The sequence below is a fragment of the Mirounga angustirostris genome, unplaced genomic scaffold, assembly GCF_029215605.1.
Source record: "Mirounga angustirostris isolate CCGP_5_RB_7025 unplaced genomic scaffold, mMirAng1.0.hap1 SCAF_17, whole genome shotgun sequence".
Lineage (NCBI taxonomy): Eukaryota > Metazoa > Chordata > Mammalia > Carnivora > Phocidae > Mirounga > Mirounga angustirostris.
The window spans coordinates 37,310,489-37,330,723 of record NW_026991725.1 but is presented as its reverse complement, the minus strand read 5'-3'; the positions used below and the strand labels follow the sequence as shown (position 1 = coordinate 37,330,723).

At 43.3% G+C, this 20,235-nt stretch overlaps 2 protein-coding genes and 1 pseudogene across 4 annotated transcripts in view; 2 read left to right on the top strand and 1 right to left on the bottom strand.

Moving 5' to 3' along the window:
- Window positions 1–15: 15 nt before the first annotated feature.
- Window positions 16–20,148, top strand: VCF1 (VCP nuclear cofactor family member 1). 2 transcript variants are annotated; one of them, XM_045890182.2, is made up of 4 exons: window positions 16–394; window positions 5,088–5,187; window positions 15,501–15,563; window positions 17,764–20,148. In XM_045890182.2, exons 1-4 carry the CDS (start codon window positions 174–176, stop codon window positions 17,995–17,997), a joined length of 618 nt encoding a protein of 205 aa, XP_045746138.2. In that variant the 5' UTR covers window positions 16–173; the 3' UTR covers window positions 17,998–20,148. The 2 variants fall into 2 exon arrangements, with proteins under 2 accessions (XP_045746138.2, XP_064439598.1); XM_064583528.1 differs by lacking the exon at window positions 15,501–15,563.
- LOC123854848 (U4 spliceosomal RNA) lies at window positions 14,941–15,071 on the top strand (annotated as a pseudogene).
- Window positions 19,009–20,235, bottom strand: part of COG1 (component of oligomeric golgi complex 1) — a 12,871-nt gene continuing 11,644 nt past the window's right edge. For both annotated transcript variants that reach the window (XR_010408735.1, XM_045888548.2), the window contains exon 14: window positions 19,009–19,198. Coding sequence is in view for 1 of the 2 variants with exons in the window: in XM_045888548.2 (XP_045744504.1) it covers window positions 19,061–19,198 (138 nt within the window). In the remaining variant the exon portion in view is untranslated. The remainder of the gene's footprint in view (window positions 19,199–20,235) is intronic.

Here is a 20,235-nt window from a genome sequence, read left to right as displayed (position 1 = left end):
TACGAACAGGCGAAAGCTCAGGCCGCCTCTCGTGAGGTCCTCTCTCCCAGAAGCTCTCAGTCACTCCTCCCCACCCCGAGCCCGCCTCTTCCCGTGGGCGGGGTTACCGGTCGGCGCGGCCGGGGTCGCGCCAGTGCGCAGCCGCGAGAGGGCGGTACCACGGCGGCTGCGACATGGGGGGGCGCGGAGCAGACGCCGGAAGTAGCGGTGGTACAGGTCCCACCGAGGGGTACTCACCGCCGGCAGCGTCCACCCGCGCCGCGGCTAAAGCCAAGGCCCGAGGGGGTGGGCGTGGTGGCCGCCGGAACGCAACACCCTCTGTTCCCTCTTCTCGCGGAGCGGCGCCGCGTCGCTCCCCTCCACCGGCTGCCATGAGCGAGCGCCTCCGCCCCAGGTGAGACCACAGGGACCCCTTCTTTCCCAGCCCCTCGCCGGGGGCTGGAGCCGAAGGGGCGCGCGAAGCGGGGGTCCGAGCAAGCGTGGGCCCTGCGGGTCTCCATCTGGGTGCTTTGCGGCCCGGGGGAGGAGGGAGAGGGATGCGCAAGTACCTGGTCCCTGAGGTGCTGGAGGAGTGACTCGCCGGGGTCCACGTTTTCCCCACCCCAACCCCGTCTTTTTTCCCCCTCCCTCGTCTTTCCCTACTTGGAATGCAGACTGAACGATCCGAGAAGAGAGACCGTGGCCCTAAAGCTTCCCTGTCCTAAATTTAGGAGGGTGGGGGATGGGAGGAATGTCTGATCTTTGAGAGGGAGCCCCTAGGACGTCTTTGAGGGGCAGGGACGGGGAGCTGCCGTCTTCCCAAGGTCAGGAAGAAGGATTGGATTTAACTCTGTAGCAGGGAAGGATGGGGACAGATGGAAGAATTTGTGCCCTCGGACGGTTGTGAACGTAGAAGGGCAGATGACTAAAGTGGCTTGTAGCATTAACAGGCAGGATTCTAAACTGTTTGGATGCGGAGCCGTTTGACTCCGAAGGCGGGAGGTAGGACTGTATCGCGATGCTCTACTTTTCCACTGAGCCTGGCCTCGACCCGGGTCTTCACCCAGGGGTGCTGTGCTTGTTTGACGAGTGCAGAATAGAGTCCGGATCAAGCTGCAGTTTCTTTCTTCCTTTCTTTTCTCCTCGTTTCCTCCTGTAAGAAGTTGGAGGAGGAGAGAGTTAGGATTGGGTACCCCAAATGAAAAGGAGCAACTTTACTTCAAATTAGAAAAACCCCTCATCGTGGAATTTGAAGTGAAAACCTATAAATCACCAAGTCCAACACTGTCATTTTTCTGATGAGGAAACAGAGAGCTCAGCTGGTTTACTCGAGTCTTTCTAGGTTCACTGCACTTTCGTTATTTCCCGATAGTCTCACTAAAGCTCAAGTGAATAAAATAGGTTTGCCTTGGTAGATTATGCTGGATTTTTTTCTTGTTATTCCATATTTTCATTGGCTCTGAATGTGATTGACAGTCTTCCCACAAAGATCGTGCTCTGGAGGATGGTCAATTAAGGGATTAAGATTCTGGAAAGCATCCTGAGGTTATTTGGTCAGGTAGTGAAAATCTAGGGTCACCCATACTTTTGCATTGGATTATTGATTTGGGTATATAGTCAGTGGGGGCATAAAGCCTGCTTGTACAGAAAATAAGAGTGGACTAGATTTGAAATTAGGGGCCCAGTTACCGACTTGCTATTGGAATTAGGAACAAGATCCTTAGGTGTAGTAAACCAGATCCAACTGCCATTGTTTTCCTTCCCAAACCCAGTTTATACTTCTGATAGTCTCTTGTGATGTCTCATATTTGAAAAAGTCTAGATATTTTCTGCAGAAAGATTCCTTTTATCCATCACTGGATAAGCAAGTGTGAATGGGCTTATACTGGTAGCAGATGCCTTTTATCTGGTATGCAAATAACCTCAACATGTTTATACTGGTAACTTCATTGCTATAAAGGAAACCCATGTGATTTGGACAGGGGCTTCTTACCTATTTTTCACCCCATGTTCGGTGGAGTATGATGGACCAGCTCTGCCAGCTCTCGCTGTCATCATATCTCCAAGTCAGCTCAGTTTTCTGGATCTCTTTCCTCAATTTTAAGAAGAGGGGTTGGTCTTAGGGCACCTGGGTGGCTCAGTCGTTAAGTGTCTGCCTTCGGCTCAGGTCATGATCCCAGGGTCCTGGGATTGAGCCCCATATCGGGCTCCCTGCTCCGCGGGAAGCCTGCTTCTCCCTCTCCCCCTCCCCCCGCTTGTGTTCCCTCTCTCGCTGTGTCTCTCTCTGTCAAATAAATAAATAAAATCTTAAAAAAAAAAAAAAAGATAAGGGGTTGGTCTGAGATGGTGATTTTTCAGACTGTTTTAAAATATACTGAGGTGGCCATAGAGGGGTAGATGTATGCCAAGGAAACCCCTACTTTAACCAAAACAAGTCCTTTATTTCATATATATATTGAATGATTTTTTTTTCCTGATAGAAAAAAAGGGCTCTGTTACTATAAAAAAAAAAAGTTTGAAAAACACTAGTCTCCATACTCTTAAGGTTTCTTCTATGCTCAGTCTCTAGATGACAGGAAGATTGGAAAGAAATGAAATGATGAGCAGTGATGTAATCAGCCATCCTTAAAAGTAACAGATGCTAAACAACAATCTGTAACTAGATGCCTGGGGAGAACATAATCAATTATATGGTGGCTGCTAAAATTATAACCTGGTCTATGGCATTAATGGGGAAGGCTATAATCTGACTTTGTGGATACGGTTGAACATGAAGCTATAATCTTGGCAATTATTAACAATACTGTTGAAAGAAGTATGTTTCAAGGATAGAATCTACAAAGAGCCTAGAAAAAGAAGAACAGGAGGGCTCATTCTTATTCCGTACCATCCAAAGGAGAGGGCCTCCTACAGGAGCTGATTGGGGTACCTTGAGAAAGCAGCTGATTATGAGGCAGGGATATTTCATGGGACTTTCCCAGAGTTTACTTGAAATCTGCAAAACCAGCTCATCCTCTGTTCTCACAACCTTTTGGCCCGACAGCCTCCTTGATGTTCATTTTCTTTCACTGCAGAGATATGCCGTGGATTATAAACGAGGACATTGGAAAGTTTGGGTCAGGCTCATAAGTGGTTAGAGTGGCTCAGCAGCCCAGAGCACAGTCAGCTGCTGGCATATTGATAAGAGAAGAGTTTGGGGACCAGCATTTGGGGAGTTTCCCTGGGGTGGCAACTGGTCTTCTGTCGGACCTTGCTCTGTAACTGCAGCTCTTTTCCAAAAAAATTCTCTGATCATATCATGGTGAAAATAATAATTATTTGGTTCAAGTCTGTGGTAATAGCACATCCATTTAAGTGAGTATTAAACCTGCTTTTCGCCTAGTTTTTAACCTCTACATACTTCACAGTAATATGCGGTTAAGATCTAATGTCCTGAGAGAAAGGTTAGGGAGCAGAAATGATGATCTTAGAAACAACTGAGTCTTAGAATGAGGTCAGTGGTATAGCCCTTTGCAGGTTGGTTAATGCTTGATCAGAACCATACACTCCCAATTTATCATTCCAAGCCTAAACTGGGTCTGTACTCATTAATAAAGTTGCATGTATTCAGCGTACAGGAGTATTGCAGAATACAAGGAATTGAGCTCAGGGTGATAACTTAAATTTTCTCCAGTATCAAGACCTCAACTCAAAACCTTCGGATTATAGGCCTGCCCCACTATGCCACACTCCTCGCATAGAAAATATACGACTCTATAGAAGATACCGGGTGCTCAAATTCAATACTTTCCCCAAAGCTGTTTTTTCCTTTAGCTATAGAAATCTGAATCTTTAAGAGTTTTCATTATAATAGATTATGCTGCTTTGTATAAATTGGTCTCTTGCCAATGCGGTCCAGTGGCATTTTCTGTAGCGATGGGAATGTCCCCTGTCTATGCTGTCCAGTACAGTTGCCACTAGCTACCTGTGTGGCCTTTGAACACTGAAAACGTAGCTGGTGTGACTAAGGAACTGGATATTAAATGTAAATAACTGCATGTGGCTAGTGGCTACCGTATTGGATAGCACAGTTCCAGGCAGTTTGCCTTCAAATGATACCTCCTCTAATTTGTTTCTATTTTATGTCTTCTAAAGGGGGGCATAGAAGTCCTTCTGGGGGGGCGCCTGGGTGGCTCAGTTGGTTAAGCGACTGCCTTCGGCTCAGGTCATGATCCTGGAGTCCTGGGATCGAGTCCCACATTGGGCTCCCTGCTCAGCGGGGGGTCTGCTTCCCCCTCTGCCCTCTTCCCTCTCATGCTCTCTGTCTCTCATTCGCTCTCTCTCAAATAAATAAATAAAATCTTAAAAAAAAAAAGTCCTTCTGGGAACACTTAATTCTTAATGTGTAGTTTTTCCTTAAACCTGAAAATTTTGAGCAGCTCGTGCTGCAAACTCAAAGTAACCATCTGGTGACGTAACATACAATACTAGGTGGTGTAGAGAGAATAATGGAGTTAATGTGTCTCAGAGCAGCCTCTCCGGGGATGGTCGGGAAGGGTGATCTAATGCTTTAGAGGGCATTGAGCTTTTGTTGCATGTGATAATTGGGGGGAAATCAGGGATGAAAGAAAACTGCAGATTAGAGACCACATGAACCTCTGATGATATCCCTGTGTAGCACCATTTTCATTAGGATTTTAGGGGTACGTGGGCAGAGGCAGCCACTCCTGTCTTACATGTTGTCCTGTGGAAGGGAGTAAGATGAGGTAACCTGGAATTGTGATTTCAGGAAATGCAGAGGGAAGATAACCTTAATTAGGTGGAATTTGGAGGCTTAGTCATTAGCATCACCCTGCACTTACTTATTCCCAGTAGGCATTTAAAGTTGCCAAGCTTCTTTTTAGAAATCATTTGTACTAATTTAAGCTCGCCCCTACTGCTGCTATTTTATATTTTCACTCTTTTGCCCAGCGACGGTGTACTTCTAACTTTTTACCTATTGGGATAGCATATGATGAATTCTGTTTTCTCAGGCAAGAGGGCAAATTTGTTGTCATGATTTACAATTTTAAGCGTCTAAAAGATCAATTGTTGGATTTTTTTTTTTTCTTCTTGTGATTTAATTTCAGGAAAAGGAGAAGGAATGGCAATGAAGAAGACCATCATCTTCCCCCCCAGACCAAAAGGAGTAGTAGAAACCCTGTTTTTCATGATTCCTGGGACACAGAGGTAGGAAGTGTGTTCAGAGTCTCTGCTGTTTTCATTGACTTGAGCTAAATGACCCAGTTTCTTCATGTAATTAAAGTTATTCTTCGAATAAATAAAAGTGATCTTACTTGATTGCAGTGGTTTCAACTTCTTTTGAGTCATGGGCCCTTTGAGGAAGCTATGTACCTTCTCCCCAGCGAAGTGGTGTATGTCTGCACATACTAATACATACACACAGCCCAGAATTTGTTAGAAGTTTCATGGACCTTTGAAAACTCATCTTTGAGCTGTCTAGTTGAATTTCGGAAACGAACGGTTTTCTAATAGTGTATGAGCCATTAATTATCCTTAAGCCAAGTATATTTTGTTGCTTTCATTCACATGTCTTTATGAGGAACTATATAAACATTCAGAATAGGTAATGCATGTGTACACAAAATCCTGTTTTTAAGCATTACTGCTTTCTTATCACGTTGTTCTAAAAGAGCTCCTGCGGGAGGCAGGGTGGAGGGGAGCAAGCGGGGAGAGGGGGAAAGAGCTCCTGAAGTTTTGGTTTTCTGAAAAGAGAGCTTCAGTGTGCATACAGGTGGCAGAGTTTCTGTGTGCACTCCAAGGGCTGCCTACAGAGGGAAAGGAGGCTAACCTTCAAATGACGTCTCTGTTACTGGACAATTGTGACCCGTAACGAGTGGTCACCCTGATTGAGAAGCTCCTAGCTGGCAGAGATCTCTAAGCCTGAGCCTTGTAACTTAGAGCAGACCTCTGTGTGTCACAGAACTCTGTGTATCACAGTTTTTGCACAACCAAAATAATTCGTACTTTAATTAGTTCTCGATAATAGGATTTGACCTACATCCAGTCTTTACCGGAAATCCAAAGTTACTCCTCCCAAGGGGGGAAGAAATCAGTTAACTCTCACATAGGTCATACACATTCAGGGACGGTTGTTAATAAGTGCAGATTAGCTTCTTCTGTGTGGATACTTGAGTTTCTGTAACTCCTATCCCCCTTTTAAAAATCTTCTCTCATGCTTTTTTCCTTTTTCTTATGTTTTAAAAAATGATTAACAAAAAAGCAGTTGAGCTTTTGTTTAATGTGACGATTGGGGGATGAAAGAAAAGCAGAGATTAGAGGCTTCCATGAGCATCCAGTGATAAAACTGTGACAGTCATTGAGTTTCCATTATTCTTTTGGATTATAAGTCTGTTAAAACGTGTGCAGTGATTACTTTCACCATATCAGTGTTTCCTTACTTGTGTGTCTGTGCAGATCCTGCTAAGTGATGTTTACATTAGTTCAGAGGCTCAGTCGGTCTAACTCTTTGTATTGATTACTTGCCTTATGTTTCCAGTTGTGATGCCTGAGAACAGGATTATAAATTGTCATTTAAAAAAAAATGCAACACTTCTGCTCTCTTATTTTCAGTAAGACTCTTAATAGTTTTGTTTTAATCACTTTACCCCCTCTCTAAAACCTGTGCATTGATACCACAGAAGCAAACGATGTATTGTTATTCAACTTCTTGGTTCATGTGTCTCGTTCTTCCTTGTTCAAAGAAACAGAGCGGCTAAACCACTCTGTAATCATTAGTCTGAAAGATGGACTAGCTTGCCTGTGTTACAATTAACAAGCAGCGCAGGCACTTTTTATTTGTTGTGGTATCTGGACTCACTGGTAGACCCCACGTGGATGGTTAGGACCATCCCCTTCAGCCTTGCTGACTGACCGGTTCCCAGTGCTCTGAATGTGTGGCCTCTTGTGCTGTGCTTCTCCAGGGGTGGAATTAACCAGTAATGAGGCCGAGTCAACCAAGGGAAGGCTAGAGAAGCAAAGAGCAGGGGAAAACCTTTAAAATGGAAAGTTAAGCCCTGAACAATTGGAATAGATCATTGTGTTTATAGCACAAAAATATCAAGTCTAGGGGCACTTGGCTGCTTTTTGACAATTGTGTATAAAAAGGAAAATAATAAAATGATTCATTATTAGTGGATTATTATTTTTGTTAATTTACATAATCAAATGTTAATGAAAATGTTATTTTTTTAATTCTAAGGTAGGGCCAATGAGGTAAGTTTCCTTAAGCCTAGCTCAGTGAAGAGAAACTGTTTCTTGTGTCTTTCCTGAAATACTTAAGTAATTTTAGAATTCTTTTTCTTGTGACTTGAAGAGCTTTCATTTGGAAGGAGTTTGCTTTAATTCTGAGATAATTAAATTAAAGTTGTTTTTATAATTAATTTCCAAAAGTTACGTTTTTCTCCTAAATGTAATAATATTGCCAAGTACTGGGAAATAAGATGTAAGGTGTTTGAATTATGTATGCCACGTGTAAATCACAATTACCTATAAAATGGAGATAGTATATACCTCTTTTCCTAGATACTGTGAAGGTGAAGAAGGTGAACTGACTTGCCCGATTAGTTACATAAAGAGAAACTTTTAATCTACTTGTGCATTTTCTTCCTGTCATTTTTGTAGGCGGTATTATCTCTGCTTTTCAGATGGGAAAATTGGGGCACAGACAAGTAAAGTGGTTTGCCCAAAGATACCCAACTAATAAGAGGCAGAGTTGGTGAGCCCAGAGCTTGGCTGGTGAGCTCTTTGCTCCTGACCATGGTATGTGCAGTTGCACAGAATACAGGACGGAAGTTCTGAGAGATTTTGCTAAATATATCCAGAGGCAGCTAGGTTCTAGACTTCTCTCAAATCATAGGAACAGAGAAGAATAATTTTCCTCCTCCTATCTTTTAGCTGGAAAATAGTTTTCCGAGTACATGTTATGATACAGTATTAGCTTGAAAGCAATTTTAGATCTCTAGCTAGATTTGTGAAGAAATTGGGGTCTAAAGGTTTTTTTCAAAACTCTAATTGGTGTTTGAAACAAAGACCTTTAATTTTAACTCCAGTGACTTAGATTCAATCAGTTGTGAGCCTTAGGATACTATTTTAAAGTTGAGATATAATTTACTGGTATGGGAACAAATTTTTTTGTAACACCATGCTAGATGAATGTATAAGTCAGGCTCATTTTTCTCTTCATTGAGCAAAAAGTGAAATCATTTATCAATTTGTGTCTTCCTGTTGGGTCCTGTACAAAGGCAATGACATTCCCTGATCTTGGACAGGTATTTGGATGGGGAAAAACTAGGTAGATTTAGCTTTATTTAAATTTGTTCTCTTAGGGGTGGTCTTATTGGTTTGAATTTATCTTAATTTGTAGTAGAGGAATGCTCTTTGCTTTTAGTTTTAATATCTTTATCTGCAGACTATCCTAGACGTTTCCACATAAATGTGGCGTCTGTTACAAAGGTGCACGCCTTGGAAAAGGTGCTGCTACCTGAGTAAATAGAAGCGGGACATTTTTTAAATGCGAAAATCTCAGTTTGTGGAGTTGTTTTTTAGAGATCTTTAACCTACCAAGACCATTTTATTACTTTTTAAAAATTTTTTATTGTTATGTTAATCACCATACATTACATCATTAGTTTTAGATGTAGTGCTCCGTGATTCATTGCTTGTGCATAACACCCAGTGCTCCATGCAGAACGTGCCCTCTTTAATACCCATCACCAGGCTAACCCATCCTCCCACCCCCCTCCCCTCTAGAACGCTCAGTTTGTTTTTCAGAGTCCATCGTCTCTCATGGTTCGTCTCCCCCTCTGATTTCCCCCCTTCATTCTTCCCCTCCTGCTATTTTCTTCTTCTTCTTTTTTTTCTTCACATATATTGCATTATTTGTTTCAGAGGTACAGATCTGAGATTCAACAGTCTTGCACAATTCACAGCGCTTACCAGAGCACATACCCTTCAAAGTGTCTATCACCCAGTCACCCCATTCCTCCCACCCCACCCCCCACTCCAGCAACCCTTAGTTTGTTTCCTGAGATTAAGAATTCCTCGTATCAGTGAGGTTATATGATACATGTCTTTCTCTGTTTGACTTATTTCGCTCAGCACAATACCCTCCAGTTCCATCCACGTCGTTGCAAATGGCAAGATCCCATTCCTTTTGATGGCTGCATAATATTCCTGTGTGTGTGTGTGTGTGTGTGTGTGTATCACATCTTTTTTATCCATTCAACTGTCGATGGACATCTTGGCTCTTTCCACAGTTTGGCTATTGTGGACATTGCTGCTATAAACATCGGGGTGCACGTACCCCTTTGGATCCCTACTTTTGTATCTTTGGGGTAAATACCCAGTAGTGCAATTGCTGGATCATATGGTAGCTCTATTTTCAACTTTTTGAGGAACCTCCATACTGTTTTCCAGAGTGGCTGCACCAGCTTGCATTCCCACCAACAGTGTAGGAGGGTTCCCCTTTCTCCGCATCCCCGCCAACATCTGTCATTTCCTGACTTGTTAATTTTAGCCATTCTGACTGGTGCGAGGTGGTATCTCATTGAGGTTTTGATTTGGATTTCCCTGATGCCGAGCGATGTTGAGCACTCTTTCATGTGTCTGTTGGCCATTTGGATGTCTTCTTTGGAAAAATGTCTGTTCATGTCTTCTGCCCATTTCTTGATTGGATTCTTTGTTCTTTGGGTGTTGAATTTGATAAGTTCTTTATAGATTTTGGATACTAGCCCTTTATCTGATATGTCATTTGCAAATATCTTCTTCCATTCTGTCGGTTGTCTTTCGGTTTTGTTGACTGTTTCCTTTGCTTTGCAAAAGCTTTTGATCTTGATGAAGCCCCAATAGTTCATTTTTGCCCTTGCTTCCCTTGCCTTTGGCGATGTGTCTAGGAAGAAGTTGCTGCGGCTGAGGTCGAAGAGGTTGCTGCCTGTGTTCTCCTTTAGGATTTTGATGGACTCCTGTCTCACATTTCGGTCTTTGAACCATTTGGAGTCTATTTTTGTGTGTCGTGTAAGGAAATGGTCCAGTTTCATTCTTCTGTATGTGACTGTCCAATTTTCCCAACACCATTTGTTGAAGAGACTGTCTTTTTTCCATTGGATATTCTTTCCTGCTTTGTCAAAGATTAGTTGACCATAGAGTTGAGGGTCCATTTCTGGGCGCTCTATTCTGTTCCATTGATCTATGTGTCTGTTTTTGTGTCAGTACCATACTGTCTTGATGACAGCTTTGTAATACAGCTTCAAGTCCGGAATTGTGACGCCGCCAGCATTGCTTTTCTTTTTCAACATTCCTGAGACCATTTTAATTTTTCAGATCACTATGAAGTAACAAAGAGTGAGAGAATGTGGAGAAAAAACAGGAGTGACTTACCTCGAGCAGCCTCTGCCTGTTTTTTTTTTTTTTTTTCTGCTAGAAGGGGAAAGTTTTCATGTCATAACCCTAAAATTCCAAGGGTATTCTTAGTGTGATTGCAGAGACCTGACAAAAAAATAACCAGGGAACCCATGTATCATTACAATTAGGGTTCTCTAAATCCATGTATCTTAACTGCTAAGAATTAGTTGAATATCAGGTGATTTTTTTTTTAATAGTGTGAATTTAGATGACAATGGGAATATTGAGTATAATCTTTTAAAAAGTCTATTAAGGCTCTTAGTTTTTTGCCCATTCTTTTTTTTTTTTTTTTAAGATTTTATTTATTTATTTGACAGAGAGAGTGAGCAGGGGGGAGGGGCAGAGGCAGAGGGAGAAGCAGGCCCCCTGCTGAGTAGGGAGCCTGCTGTGGGGCTTGATCCCAGGACCCTGAGATCATGACCTGAGCCAAAGGCAGATGCTTAACCAACTGAGCCACCCAGGTGCTCCCAGTTTTTGCCCATTCTCATCTTCAGTCTGTTGTAGGGTAGTAGGTGTATCCTAAGAGACAGAACTGTTTTTGGTGAAACTATTAGGGTATGTGTTGTGTTTAAAAACCCTGTAGCAAATGAACTCTGAAATTACCTTCTAAAATGGTCCATTCAAAGTGGAGGAACAGGCCTTTCCAAAATTAGTCTGATTTTTAGCATATGTTTTAAGAAACTGTGCTCATGGTGTAAGTCCTTGAAGTGTTAGTAATACATCGCTTCAGCCCACAGCATAAAAAGCTGCACCAGGTGGTTTCTTATTGACACTGAATGTCAAGTTTGTTAAGAAATGAGTGTATGGGGCGCCTGGGTGGCTCAGTTGGTTAAGCGACTGCCTTCGGCTCAGGTCATGATCCCGGAGTCCCAGGATCGAGTCCCACATCGGGCTCCCTACTCGGCAGGGAGTCTGCTTCTCCCTCTGACCCTCCCCCCTCTCCTGCTCTCTCTTTCTCTCTCTGAAATAAATAAATCTTTAAAAAAAAAAAAAAAGAAAGAAATGAGTGTATGTACACACGTTTTTCTACAGGTCAGGATTATTTTTTGGCCTGTTGGTTTTAAACAAAATGAAGTGCTTGATCATAGAACATTTTAGTTCAGAAGGAATTTAAACCATTGTGCAGTCCTACTTCATCTCATAAGGGAAACTGAAACATAGGTTGTTTACTCAGGGACACAGAAGAGTGACCACCTGCATTGTCTTTCCTTGCATAGTTAGAAGAGATTTTCATTAGCCCACTGAATTCGTTCGGAATCTTACGGCCTCGCTGATACTAGCGGACTTGGAGCTCTCTCAAATTGTTGGGCACTTTGGAAGCAGAGTTTTCCGTTAGATGCTCTGACAGACTTGGCTAGGGTCATCTCTTGCACTTACTCCAGACTCTGCCGCGGATGTAGACGGTACTTCATCGTGACCCCAGGAAGGGCATGTGCGGTCGGGGAGCCGGAATTCTTGGGTCTTTTGAGGCTCGCATAAACGTAAAAGCACCAGTGAACGGGGGGCTGGAGGCGATGGGAAGCTGGGGTTTGAGAGAAAATGAGATACACTGCCAGTCTGCTTTTCTAATTAAGAAGAGAAAGCATCCAACTCTGGGTAATAGACACATATACTCTGGCTCTCCTTTTACGAAGCAGAGAGACTCTGTAATTAATCTTCCTACCTGGAGGGCTTTCTAAAGATTATTAGCAGGAATTGTCTTTAGAGTTGTTTTGTTTCGACCGTGGATATACACGGGCCCTCTCTTAAACTGACTTTACCCCCTGGGAAAATGGAACTGGGTATAGGCCGAGCCGAGGGGCCCAGAGTTCTTGACCTCTGCTGTGTAATTTGAGCCCTGTGGACTGAGAACATGAGCTCCTTAACGTCCCTGTCCTCTGCGTCAGGATTTATATATACATGTGCTCTTCCTTTCTGCTGGGGGAAGTGTCCCTCCGCCTTTCTTTGTCTACTCTCCCTCCTTGTCGAGGCCCCTGAAAGCCTCCCAAGTATGCCTCCCTTCTCTTACAGTCTCCCCAGTGTTGTGTCCCTTGGACACGAGCCCACGGAGGTGCCTGTCCCTTCCTCGAGGGTCTCTGCGCCGCCCAGCCCATCTGCAGGCTTTCTCCCCCTTTCCCAGCAGCTGGCCCATCCCTTCAGCCCAGCTGGCTGGTGTCCCACCTGCCTTCCCTCCTTCCCTCTCTGGATCCCGGTTTCCTTCCCAACACCCCTGAACCTTTGCTCAAGGCTCACCAGTGCTGTCTCCGTTTAGCAGATGTGCACTGAGCACCCAGTACTTGCCAGCTCAGTTGTCTCCTTCATTTCCTTTCTTCTGTCTCCCCTTGGGCTGTGACACATACCCTTGGATTCACATTGCTGTGGTCCTCCCGTGGGCCTGCTTTCCTGCCTGATGCATAGAACCCTCACTCCTGTGTGATCTGAGCAGGGCTTAGGTGCAGACTTCAGAGCACTTGATCATTGAGCCATAACCTCTCCTGGATATTTTGTCGGACCGACTGTGCCTGGAGTAGCCCACTGCACCACACTATTAGCTTTACCTCCCCAAACACTCCTTCTTCTGATTTTGCTCCTACCGCGCTCCCAGTTTGTCACTTCCCGCTTACTAAAACTCTTCCTCAATCTTCTAGGCCCGGTTCAAATACTTTTCATTTCACGGCGGCTCTCCTAGTTCTCTCAGCCCCTGTTGCTAGATTCCCGTCCCCACAGTAGCAGTGGTGGGATGATCGGTCTCCATGGCTGGGTTGCCACCATATTCTTGGTTAAGCCCAACACATTCTTGTTGACTGATTAAGTCGCCCTAGTGAAAATGCCATCTTGTACACAGTGGGCAGATGAACATTTGTGTGGACAGTGGTTGGCCATCAGAACAGTCTGTGCATACTCAAGCCACGTTTTCCAGAGCCACATGGGGCCCTGGCAGGTGCACTTTTTAAAAAGAGCCCACAGGTGATTCCTGAATAGACCGAATCGTGATAGTTCTCTTCTCTGTCCTTCCCCGGCATCCGTACTTACAGAGACACACTAGTACATTTCATGAGTGCTTAAGCTAACCTAGAGTCCTTGCTTTGCATGCACATCCTCTCCACGGGGACATGAGTTGCCTTGGTGTATTTAGAGAGATCCCTGTTGGTTGGAATTGGCATAAATTTAACTTTATTGTGCTTGTACACATGGATATGCAAGGGGTTTTTATTTCACAGAGTGTGGCCTTATTCTCTTTTGATTTGTAATATAAATCTGTCTTGAAAATACCTGGGTCAGATGTCAGCATGAAGCCTAAACTGAAAATCCAGAGGAAAGAGAAGGAGCTTTGTAACTGCCCACTGGGACACAATGTCTCCTGAGTGGTCTCTCTGAGGTGCAGGGGATAGGGATGGGGTTCCTGTTTGAGGACTCTTTCGTAGTCCCAAAGTCTGATAAAAGTATTCTTAAGAACAGTGCTAGTAACAAGGTAAACACTTCTGTCTTAGTTTGGCAGTTGTAATTTTTAAAACCGTGTACTATAAAGGAGTGCCCCCTCCCAAGCAATTTGATACTAAAAAGCTCCACTAAGTGGGGAAAATACAGTTTCTCTTTTCATCTTGTTTTTTTTGTTTTATAACAAAATGATTGACTTCTGTGCAGATTATAAAACATTGACGGAGACTTACTTTTTAGGGTTAGGAGGAAATAATGGTCTTTCCCTTGTCCCACAAAGTAGACCTCACGGGCAGTGTTCAGACCAACAACACTAACTTCCCAACTTTTTGACTCTGTCCCATAGGGATGTTTTATTTTGTGACCCAGCACACACCAAATATATTCATGAGCAGTAAAACAAGTTTCACTGAACGGTTACCCTTTTCATGTTCTGCTCTGTTTTCTTTTTCTATGCTGGCTGCTAATGGGTTTCCCCTCAGTTTCAAAACCCCTGGTTCATCCCTAGAGAGTGAGATACTCCTGAAAGCCTCCCTGGTAGTGAGAAGACTGGTTACAAGTGGCAGAAGATAGGAACCACAGCATCTTTGACAGAGATGTTTGCTTTTACACTTTGATGGTAGCAGTACTACATAGGTAATGTTTTGTAAATATTAAAATACCACCTAAGGGGCATCCACCCTGATTCCCAGGTTCTAGACGGGCTCTCGTTCATTAGTTTAAAAGTAGCATCGGCCCCCTCAATGCAAGTCCGTGTAACTGAAGCAGTTTTAGAGGTTCTTAAAAGAGATAAGCAAGTCTTCTGCACATCGTATTGACAAGATCAGTATAGTTTTTAAGTCTCCGTCTTGAAGTTAGAAGTACCTGAAGGTCTGTTTTGTAGCAACATTCTTTAGTTGCCTTACTTGTGATCAATTTTCTTTGCACAGAAATCTTTTGTGTAGAAGCTATATATACAAAAATACTATAAAAAAAATGGAAGGTCCAAATTCTAAATATTCTGGCATATATATATATATATATATATATATATATATATATATATATATGTTCTTCCAGACTGTTTTTGGTGTACACATATGTCTATACTAAAGAAGAACATTCAGCTTTGCGCAGTGGTGGTATCATAGCCAATGAGGTTTATCCGAGGCGCGATTACTGCTAATTGAAAACATTTAAAAAACCAGTTGGCATACTGTACATATGGTTTTGCAACCTGTAAAAAAACGTTGACGCCTTCTTTCTTGGTATATATATACATCTCTGTCATTAGTGTTAATAGCTGAGTAGAATTTCATTGTTAAAATTATAATTCACGGAGTATTATATGCACGTGTTATAACCAGTTTCCCTATTGCTAGACATGTAGGTGGTTCTCACTTTTTCACTATTATAAACAAGGCCACACTAAACATTTGTGTACCTGTCTTTATAAAATTGGTATAAACCATGTTTTTACATGAAGTTTCTAAAATGGGCTAGAAATCACAGGTATGTCTTTTCACAGTATTGTACAGAAATCTTTTCTAACCTGTTTATTTTAAAGAACTTTTACCTTTTGTCAGATTAGTGTCATCTTTGCTATTATAGTGTGAAATAAATAAAATTTGAGATGGAAACTTGACTTACTAGAAACTGATTCTAGTTCTTGCCTTAATTTTCAGACAGTACCTGTAACGAAAAACAGTAAAGAAAACAGACTAAGAGGAAACAAAGCGTTCTGCGCGGTGGGTTTCTTATCTAGTGTAGTAGCTGACTCGTTAACTACTCACGACCTTACTAGGTGCAGGAGCGCCACACATCTGGGCTGTTCCCCTCTAGGTTAGGAGAAGCTTTTATGGAAAACAATTTTTGGTTTTGAATTGTATTTGATTTCTTAAGTCTTGAAGTACATTTAAAAAAAAAGATTTTTATTTATTTGAGAGAGAGCACCAGCAGGGAGAGGGAGCCCCACGTGGGGCTCGATCCCAGGACCCTGGGATCATGACCTGAGCCAAGGGCAGACGCTTCACCGACTGAGCTACCCAGGCGCCCCCCCCCCCCCCGTCTTTAAATTTAATTGCTATTGCTGCTAACCCTGCCGTCTGACTCCATTCAGCCCATTATAATGCTTTTCATGTTTGTGTTTTTTTGTAGAAAGACAGGTTGTCTTTTACTATTTGTGGGCGTTGGGCTATGTAACCTGTTAAGTAGCTCCAGATGACCTATGGACCATGATGATCCTTCCTTTAAGTCTTATTAAGAATGAATTATCAGGGTGCCTGGGTAGCTGAGTCATTAAGCGTCTGCCTTCAGCTCAGGTCATGATCCCAGGGTCCTGGCATCGAGCCCCGCGTCGGGCTCCCTGCTCCGCGGGAAGCCTGCTTCTCCCTCTCCTACTCCCTCTGCTTGTGTTCCCTCTCTCGCTGTGTCTCTCTCTGTCAAATAAATTAATAAAATCTTTAAAAAAAGAAAAAATGGATTAAGTTTCATGGACATTGCTTTCTTTGCTGTTTCAGATGTTTCTGTACATATTGTTAGGGGCAACTTTTACTCAAAAATGAATAAACTAGTATTTTAAAAAATCACTTTTAAAGTATCTATCTGGAAACATTATTTATATGTTTATTTTTATAGTAAAATACATAATAACCACATTGCAAGAATATTATAGTAAAAGGTAGGGGAAAAAAAGAAGCAACTTAATCCCTCCATTTTTATTTATTTATTTATTTAAAGATTTTATTTATTTATTTGACAGAGAGACACACAGCGAGAGCAGGAACACAAGCAGCGGGAGTGGGAGAGGGAGAAGCAGGTCTCCCCTCGAGGAGGGAGCCCGATGTGGGACTCGATCCCAGGACCCTGGGATCATGACCTGAGCCGAAGGCTGACGCTTAACAACTGAGCCACCCAGGCGCCCTAATCCCTCCATTTTTAACATAACTACTATGGCCAGATTTTTTCCAGTCTTTTTTCTTACGTGTAGATTTTACATAGTTGTGTACAGACTTTGAAACAAATGTCTTTGTGTAAGGGAGCATGAATTAGATCAGAGGGCGAAGTTAAGAAAAGTATACACCAGATTGTTAATTACTAGAATTCTAACTTTCTCATGCATCGATTCTTTCCAGTACGGTATTGGGTTGAGTTGTGAATGGAGGAAGGGTGCTGCTCATTTATTTGAAGTGCAATACTTAAATTGTAACATACCGTAATTCTGAAATGGATTCTTACCATTGCCTTCCCTTTTGAGAACCCTAGTTCTTAGGGATCTCTGAGTAGCTTCTTCAAGACAACTAAGACACCAAATCATATTTGTTACATAAAAAAAAAATTAGGCACACTTGTGCACACATAGATCAAACTGCAAAATTGCTAATGTAACTTGATAAGAAGTATGTTGTATTCTTGCAAGATACGTGTTCTGCAGAGAATACGATTTTGTGTCCATGAGGTGAGAACCACGAAATTGCACAGATTTTTAAAAACTTGTGGCCAGAAGCCATTTTATGTGTTAAGGACACTTACACCCTGTACCCGTGATTGATACTTTCCCTTGGAGGCTGAGAACTTCCTCCTATGATTATTTGGAAATTACTGGAATGAACGATGAAAGCAGGTAGAGAAGATGTGTAAAGGAATTAGGATGTAGTTGAAGGGCGTAGCGGTCGGAAGGCCTGAACCTAGACCCTGCCGCTCCTTGGGGAGGTACTGGGGATCAGAATGCCGCTCAACCTCCCGTGGCAGTCATGAGCATAGAATGAAATGTCTCAGGTGAACGTACTTTGTAAAGTTGCAAAGCCCACTCACTGGACGTTCTGATGCCGGTGCTCCTCAAGCCAAATGGGGAGAACGCTCTTACGTGGGGTCTTGTAAATGAAACCACAGTGAAGTTCTTAAGAAAGCAAACTGCCTAATCGCGACCCTGTTTCTTTTCCCTTCCAGTCTTCAAGCAGCGACAGCGGCGGGAGCAGCGGCGGGAGCAGCATCAACAGCCCGGACCGGGCAAGCGGGCCGGAGAGCAGCTTGAGCCACGTGGCGGCCGGCTCCGGCCCTAACACCCCTCAGCCTGTTCCCGAGCAGTCTGCACTGTGCCAGGGCCCTTACTTCCACATCAACCAGACCCTGAAGGAGGCCCACTTCCATAGCCTACAGCACCGAGGACGGCCTCCGACATGATGTGCCGCCAGTTTCTTGCCTTCTGTGAAGGGACAGCGCTGTGCAGATTTGATATTTCAACTTAGGATGTTTTAAAAAATTGCACAAAAATATGCCTGTTGGCTTTTCAGTCTATATTTGAAATAACGGGTTGACAGGCAGTTGTTTACTTGTGGTTTTGCTGCACTATTGCAATTTCAAAGGGGCTTTGAAGCAATTTTTTATAGGATTCTTTTGAGGGTGGGTATCAAATCCATGTCGAGGTAATGGTATGAGGAAATCTCATCTACGTGTTGAATCCATAGTTTGTCCAGTTCCGAATGATTTCCAAATCTGTCAATTAGAAATTCTACTTTATGTAAAAAGGCCTTTTAAAAATGCGGGATCTTCAATTTTTTAAATTCAATAAACTAGTAAAGAGTATCTAGTTTCCATGAAAAAACCTAAGTTGTTTTCCAAAATATAGAAAGCTTGATTCAGTCTTGCACTGAAATTAATTGCCATACTACCTCTTAGTATGTAGATGTCCTGTTGAAAGTACTCTCTCCTCTGTAACAGGAGAACAATCAGATCCAAGTTAGACTGTGTCAGTGAAGCAGCCTTGCTAACTGTCTTCTCTCTTTGTTATATATTTGTATTTCCAGAGAGAATGTCTTTCACACTTGTATACCCAGCTCACTTCTGCTACCGTTACTCCTCCAAAGCCTCCATCTCAGACTTAGTAGGAAACACGGCACAGTTCTGACAGTAGAGAAGTATGTAATGACCTTTGTCTCACTCATAGACTTGTTCTATCAGCAGCTTCCGTGATCTCGCCGGGAATCCGCCTTGGGGTTCAAGAATTAAGGCGCTGAGGAATGCTGGCCGAGTATAAGCTATCTGAACTGCTGTCTAAAGTCACAAGTATTGTGGAACCGTTGGACAAGGATTCACTGTATGCTTAAAGGAACCCCTAACAGTAACTGGGGGCCCACATTCCACCGCTGAAACTGGAAAGACTGGTGGCTTAGAAACAAACAAGCAGAGGCACCGTTAGCAGAAATGATGTAGTATTTATTTAGAGAGAGACGGATATGTTCCCGTGTTACTTAGTCATACTAGAGAGCCAACCTAGCTTGAATAACAAAGGCGTGGACGCGTCTTCTTCCTCACTGACCAGCTGTCGGAACAAGGAGCCAGGCTGCGTTGGGTCACCTGCTCGGGAGAGTGCCGGGGGGACAACCTGCCATGCATGTAGAGGAAAGTGCCTTAGAGTCTACCCAGACCCTCCTGCCTGCTCACACCCGCCACGGCACGCGGAGTCCGCACGGCACACACAAGCAGATCTCAGAAGCACGGATAGCTCTAGTCAGGGGACTCTGCCCTTTGTCAACACTGGCAAAAGACATAGGGGACAAGATGAGATCTTCTTATGGGACAGAACTAACATCTGAGGATGAGGACTATCCTAGGAAAAGGGTAAACACAGGTACCTCCTTTCTGCGGTCTGAGCCTCTCCTACGGACAGAACGTACAGGTCAGTTACTTGAAGTAGAGATTCAGAGTCCCAGCCTGCGGAGGGGAGGGCCTGTGCGGGAGCTGTGCTTTTCACTGCCGCCTCCCATGATGCACAACCAGAGGTTTAAGAATTTTGGTCTTACTGGGTTTGATGGCAGGGAAGGTGGAAAGGACACGTTGCTAATATTTTGTCCACCAAGAAAGCAAACAGAACTAAACGCTGTAAGGAGACAAGCTGTTGGGGCTCAAGCACACACGTACACAACACAACTCAGAAATACCCAGGAGGACTCCTGCGGGCTTAATGGATGGCAGTCGACTGAAATAAAACGTGTATTAACAAGAAAATGTCAAACTTGCGGAAGCAAATTCCCTTTTATTTCCCACCCAACCAAGAAATGGAAGATGAAACCACCACCAGAACAAAAGTTTTTTTTCCAAACAAGTACAGTCGTCGTGCTGGGTTAAGTGGTTAACTCTTCCACCCTACGAATAACAAGAAATAGTCTCCATCCTGTCCTGCTTGTTTTCTACAGCCTTGGCAGCCTGAGATAACGTTTCTATTATGAGGCTACTGGATAGTGTAAATGGGCATCTTTTAAAACTCCTCTCAGCTCAAGCTAGTGAAACCCTGTACTTCTATATTGCGCCGCCATTAAAAGCAGCATTAGTGCATTTTGTCATTTGGTTCTTTATCGGTTATTTAAAGGGGAGCTAATTGGGTGGTTTGGTGGCAGACGGGGACAGGATCCATCCGGGTGC

What these genes read in the sequence shown, in the direction of transcription:
- VCF1 (XM_045890182.2), top strand. Translation starts at nt 174, where the DNA reads ATGGGGGGGCGCGGAGCAGACGCCGGAAGTAGCGGTGGTACAGGTCCC. An exon ending in AGCGAGCGCCTCCGCCCCAG is followed by an intron (nt 395 to 5,087) that starts GTGAGACCACAG and finishes ATTTAATTTCAG; the next exon opens with GAAAAGGAGAAGGAATGGCA. An exon ending in GAAACAAAGCGTTCTGCGCG is followed by an intron (nt 15,564 to 17,763) that starts GTGGGTTTCTTA and finishes TTTCCCTTCCAG; the next exon opens with TCTTCAAGCAGCGACAGCGG.